This window comes from Anabrus simplex, chromosome 13 (assembly GCF_040414725.1).
Source record: "Anabrus simplex isolate iqAnaSimp1 chromosome 13, ASM4041472v1, whole genome shotgun sequence".
NCBI classification, from domain to species: Eukaryota; Metazoa; Arthropoda; class Insecta; order Orthoptera; family Tettigoniidae; genus Anabrus; species Anabrus simplex.
The window spans coordinates 101,358,656-101,365,319 of record NC_090277.1 but is presented as its reverse complement, the minus strand read 5'-3'; the positions used below and the strand labels follow the sequence as shown (position 1 = coordinate 101,365,319).

General features: G+C 36.5%; 1 protein-coding gene across 1 annotated transcript in view; it reads right to left on the bottom strand.

Moving 5' to 3' along the window:
- alphaSnap (Alpha-soluble NSF attachment protein) overlaps positions 1-6,664 on the bottom strand; it is a 31,049-nt gene continuing 24,385 nt past the window's right edge. The window contains exon 5 of the mRNA XM_067157307.2: positions 1-6,473. Within this exon, the coding sequence (XP_067013408.1) occupies positions 6,324-6,473 (150 nt within the window). The 3' untranslated portion in view covers positions 1-6,323. The remainder of the gene's footprint in view (positions 6,474-6,664) is intronic.

Below are 6,664 nucleotides of genomic sequence, written 5' to 3'. Positions count from 1 at the left end.
TAATCATCACCACTGTCTTTAATATGTGTATACAAATGTACAATGTAACTAACAAGTCCTATACAGTGCACACAAGCTCAACAAAATAGAACAACAAAAACTCTACAAACATTGTCCCATTCGCACAGATGGACACGTCCAATCATATCAGTAGGGGACACGCAGTTTGAGCACTCTTACTGCTATGCAGCTCTGACTGAACTTTCACCTTGTAAGTCAACAGAAACTTTCCATTGTTTATGTACATATACAAAATGTTTACAAGAGAAAATGATAAGAAAAGAACAACTATTTGAAATCATAAAGATCCTATAACTATCACATGTATGTTCTTTTCTTTTACAAGAAAATTTGTCTTAAGATAGGAAGCAGAAACCACTATCAAATGTAGTGCAATATTCTTTACACATAATGACAAAATGATTTTATATACAATTTAATACAGCATGAAGAGCTTTGCCATTAGCAATAGAGCCACAGGAAAATTAAGAAATAATAGGGAAGAAGAAAAAATTGGGGTTTCTGAACAACCCTTATCAATAGAGATTAGATTTGATTAATCCAAAATAGCCAAATGTGCATCTGATATTCAGTCAATTACTACAATATTGTTATATATTACATTATTTCAAAATACAAAAATCCACTTATTTTTTTATGATGCACGTCAAATTAAGAAAGTTTATCTCACAGAAAGGTGGGTTAATTGATCAATTTAAAGGGTTTTTAATATCGTACATCATTAGCCCCAACAACAAAACTATGTCATTCTAATTTGCAAGAACAACTTGCAGAAAATGCTGCAAGGACAAATTAACTAGGAAAATGGTTTTCATTATTATGAAAAAGTATGGTAACACGCTCCCTCAAAATCATGAATCTTTAAGTACGATGACTAACAATAACGATGTATACTGGGGTTAACAGAGAACAAGATGACCCTACATACAGCAGACCCAGTCCAGCTGTGGTGACGACCAAGCCAAGAATCCAGAGCTCTGTGAGAACTGTTGAATGCTTTATTAGTCCAAACTGAAACCACATTTGTATGTTGAAAAAGTTACGACTAATAATTAGCCCAAGTATTCTATTCCATGAGTTTATTTACGATTCATATGTGCGTATCGAATCAGCTCCAGCTGTCAGGAGATTTCAAGAAAAATTCTCTTGGAATGGAGAAAGTTTAAAGATTCATAAATCAGTTAAATTTTGGAAAACGGGGAATATTCAAGATAAGAAGCGAAGATGATGATGCACAGTGCTCACACAGATAGTTCTCGATCTTGGGCAGTGTCTAGAATTCGAGAAAAAGATCTTTGGTTCTTTCTCAGCAATCTGGAATTTTTCACGGCTCTTTATAAACGGCTAGAAAGTTTCTTAAACTAAAATAATAGAACCAATCAAGGGTGCAGACGAGGCAAACGCTGTTAATCTCTGGGGTTCATTAAAAGATAAAGTATATAGCAAAAAATCCATACAACTAAAAGGAACTGAAGACCATCACTCCCATGGTGACCACGTCCCATTTCTCTTCTCCCACTTGACCTTTCGGTTTTCCATTTTGTCCCATTTTCCAAACATTTTTACAAATGAAAAAAATCTATTATTTTACATTATCATAGCAAATGGTAATGTCATTGAGAAGAGTGAAGAAATGAGTTCATCTTAAGCTTTACCCGTTCTCTTTATTTCGGTGACATTTTTTCCCTAAATATGTTAATCACTTTTTGAATTAAAACTTACAAAGGTACAGTATATTACTTCAGATTATTTTCTGATTTAATGGACTTTCTGGCTGTTGATAAAAGGTAATATTGACTTTTAACTTAATTTATAGTGTTGATGACGGATGCAGGCCTACAGACCAGAGGCACCATCTTCTACAAGTCTGTGCAGATCTTGACATATGAAGATGACTTAAAACATTGTAGCACAAACAATACCACCATGCTACACAGCCTTGAAACAAGCAAGCAGGAAGATGGCCCTAATGATCAATGAAGACAAAACAAAATATATGGCCTGTGGGAAAGCCTATCAACCTAATATGTCGACGACTTTCAGTGTGGATGGATATATACTTGAAAGAGTACATAGTTTCAAGAATCTTGGTTCCACAGTAACTTGATTTAATGATGTCTCAACTGAAATTAAGATCAGGCTGATCTCGGCAACTTATTCCGGTCAAGACTCCTCAGCCGCCCAAGAAAACTTACTATTTATAAAACTCTTGTCAGACCAGTACTCACGCCTCAGAAACATGGCCCCTGACGAAAACCGACGCAAGGCTGCTTGATAGATTCTAGAGGAAAGTTCTGAGGAGAATTATTGGCCCCAATGTATGATAAAGAACAATGGAGAAAAAGGTACAATGCAGAATTGTACACTATTTACACTGATGCTCCAGTAACAAAAATCATATGATCAGGAAGGATACGATGGGCAGGTCTTGTGGCAAGAATGGAGGAGTTCGAGGTGTCAAAGAATATTCTTTTTGGAAACCCAAGAGGACAAAGAGGACGACGTAGGCCTTGAATAAGATGGTTGGATGGGGTGGGAGATGATCTACGGGAGCTGGGATGCAGAAATTGGAGGAGGTTAGCATGTGACCATAAGGGATGGAAGAAGCTCGTTAGAAAGGCCAAGGTTCACCCTGGACTGTAGCGCCACAGAAGAAGATGATGAATGTAACATCTTAGTTGATTAATTTATTGTTTAATACAAATTAAGAATTATATGAAGACTCCGAAGGAAGTTACTAATGTGTCGATACAACTTGTAATTCACAACCAAATGTAACCTTTAGTAGTTTGCAGTTGAATTTCCAATACTGAAAAATCAAAATAAATTACTGAAGTTGTTCTCATCATATCAGTTTTAAAAGAAAAAAGTAATTTTGAGAACAAATGTCTCAATCTGGACCTTTAGAAATATGGTCACCCTGGTCACTCGAAGATACAAATTCAATTTCCCCAAGGGAATTAAGAAGAGTGATGGATGTGTTTGGTAAAATGAAGAAAAGCAGTTCCAACATCATCCTGCATGACATAGGCATGTACACGTTTTTCGAAGTAATTATTATTAGCTAATGACTAGTACCGAAATAGTAATTTGGTAAAGCATGGATTTGTATTGCCGTCCAGCCACAAGAACAAGCTGCACAGCCAAATCAAACTCCATCTGTTCACCGGGTTATTGTTGATCTTCCAATGTGATGTCACCACATGGAAATCTATCGGATAATTGAGGTCTTAATACTGAGAATAACAGTAAACTGTTATGACTATTTTCAGTAATTAGCTACTGAATGTACCACCAGATTTCTATCACATTTCAATGAGATATGTAGATTTCATTCGCTCTTCATAGGTCTTCATCTACTTTGACAGAGGATCGAATCTTTGATCCAGGAAATATAGGACTGACTTTCTACTATAGTACATACAAGGCACTGCCAGAATAAAGGGCAAACTCTATATGAGACCAACATTTTATAATTTAATTCCTTTTAAATTACAAGCCTTAAAGAACAGTAAAAAGAACTTTCTTCTTGATGATAAACTCTTAAGTGGACAGAGTAAGGATTTTGAGTGATGTGCTTGCAAGTGTTAAGGGCAAACTTAACAGTTCTCCTCATTTATGTTAAGCGTCTGCTTTTTCGAGTTAGTATTCCCACTTCCCCTTCAGCTGTTCAAGCCAATGCGTGCCAATAAATATAATTTGGAATTTAAAACACCAGTTAAATACTCTAAAAAAAAGGTAAGGCAAAACATTAAAACCTCAAAAAATTCTGACCTACAATAATGAAAATAATCTGTTCAATTGCAAGAGTTCCTGGAAAACTGAAGGTCATACAGGAGGTATATGTTTTTTGTAAACATCGACACTCAAACAAAAGAACAAGAGAATGACAACAGAGGTGACTTTTGAAACAGAATAGGATTTAATAAATAATGTTATTGGCTTTACGTCCCACTAACTACTTTTTCCGGTTTTCGGAGATGCTGAGGTGCCAGAATTTAGTCCCACAGGAGTTCTTTCACATGCCAGTAAATCTACCGACATGAGGCTGACGTATTTGAGCACCTTAAAATACCACCGGACTAAGTCAGGATCAGAAGGCCAGTGCCTCAACTGTCCGAACCAGTCAGCCCGGCGAATCCATGCTTTTGGCATGCAATCTAGTGATGAGAAACTGCATACCACCTCCTCTCCCTATCTTGCCGACTGACATTTGATGGTGAAAAAAGACTCAAATCAGCTAACCAAAGTGTCAGACCATATAGACTTCACACCTTAAACGATCGTGGCTATGAGGTGGGCTTTACAAGGATGAATGTACAGAATGTGACTGGAATGAATGCCCAGTTTTGGCAGATGAAAGAAATGTGGTAAAAGCAGATGAGGGACATTGGCTTGAGCCCGAAAAATGTCTAGGACCGTGCAAAATGGCGTTTAAGGACTCCAAAGAACAGACCATGCACTTGCGGAACAATGCTAAATACAAGAAAAATTTAGTTACGGCGCTGTGTAGTTTGGAGTGTAGACGCTGCATAGAAGAGTGGGGTATTAATTCGTATCAAAAAAACAAAAAATATTAACCTTAATTGGGGTACAGCCCCAGCATTTTCCTGGTGTGAAAATGGGAAACCACGGGAAAACCAGGTCTCCCAACGGTGGGGTTCGAACCCTAGCTCATAGCTGTGGAATCCTAACCGCAAGGCCAACTCGCTTGGTATTAAGACCAAACAAAATAATATTGGCAAAAGGAATGAGATGAAGATGCCAGCATTGCGAACTTGAGCCTGCAGTGCTGCTCTCTAGTAAGAAAACCTGACAAAAGACAGGTGAGCACTGCATGAATGGTTGGTTCGTACTCACAGACAATTGGAAGTAGAAAGCTGCATGTTCAGTCAAATGATTATCACATGTGTGTCAATTGTCTTAGAAATCTAATCAGAACGGATCTGAATGATGTAATATTGGCAACTGCTAAAAATCGTGCAAATTAAAATGTAAATGAATAAATAAAACTATTTGAAAAAGTCAAATTTTCTAATTTTTATTTTTTAATGTTTCACATAAAAACTCTGGTGGCAGTACCTAGTACAGGCCACCAGCTCTTTTCTTGTTGTTAAAAAAAAAAAAAAAAGATTATTATACTCAAAATATACATCTGTTGAGTTTGCCCTTTGAACTTGCAGTTGATTACGTTTAGAGACAACAGAATAACATTTAATTCCGGATGTTTGTTTGCTGTACACAAGTATAAATAAAACACTGGCAAAGAAGTAGTTCAAATGAATATTACTTTAAACCTGGCAGGGCAGTTATGATCAGTAGAAATCTCGTCCCTGCTTATAAATGAGTTGACAAAAATGGAGCAAAAGTACCACCCAATACCTCATTCAAAACATACTACTTTCATTCCGGGATGTGACTATTTGATGCTCCATCGACCACGTGCCCCAGTGCCGAGTGCAACCAATTTCCATTCGACGGACCACTAAACAAGAGAGGAAACCATAAGCTCTACAAGAGCAATATACAGTAAGGCCTGCTTGCAACAAACCAAGAATAAACATGGTGTGAGATCACATTTTAATTTTTTCTCCTAATGCCAAATAGGATATTTAGCAGTACTACACTATTACTTTTAAAAGGACCTTACCACTGTTACCATACTAGTATTTTTAAATTTAAGCTTAAAAGACTGGAGTATAACAGCATTATCATATAAAACTGACCATTTTTTTATCGGACTAGTCCAAAACACGTTTTATTGTATCATGAGAGTGAAGATTTATTGTTTTCATTTTTCGTGCATAACAAGTTTGAAAAATGTTTTGTTTTATTTTTATTATTATTATTAGTTTTTTCCTCTGATTTTAATTTACATACAATAACACTCCTGATTTAATGTAGGAGCATTTTTTCCTCCACAAACAATAATAATAATAATACTTATATTTTATCAGTCCCATTTAATAACTTCAATAAAATATTACACAATATCAGGTGCTCCGTCTACAAATGATGGATGGTCAAAAGACAGAGAACACTTGAAAGAAACGATATACTGACCCCTTTTTTTCATGCATTTTTTTACCATTTATTTCTTTTTCCTGTAATGACTATAAAACTCTCATTGCGTTGCTAGACCCGCTGGCAGCAAGGGTGAGCAGCAACGCTAGAAAACAGAATGATCAAAATCTCTGAATAAAAGTAATAGTAATGTCTATTGTTTACGAAGACGAGGCTAGCTGTAATAATATTAATAGAGGGTTGGTTGGTTGGTTGTCTTGTGTGAGGGGTAAATTCGTTCAACGGAGGTCTGGGTTATCATTGACTTGTTTCTTGATACGCAGGAGGATGGTGGTGTACCACTGATCTAGCCGGGAGATCGAGTCATAGTCCTTCACAGCTTCGGTGAAGCCGTCTACGTTCTGTTCTTCCATATGATCGATGAGAACCTGGGAACAAGACATATCAATAGATTTTTCTCCAAGGTTTTGTAACACTTTAGAGTCACCAGGATCCCCCAGAAACTATTTCATTTATCCATAAAAATGTAGATTACTTTTCAGCTTTTTTATGCTTCAGTTGGAAACGTACAGTAAAACCTCGTTAAGACATTTCTGCAGGGAACACGGAAAAATTGTGT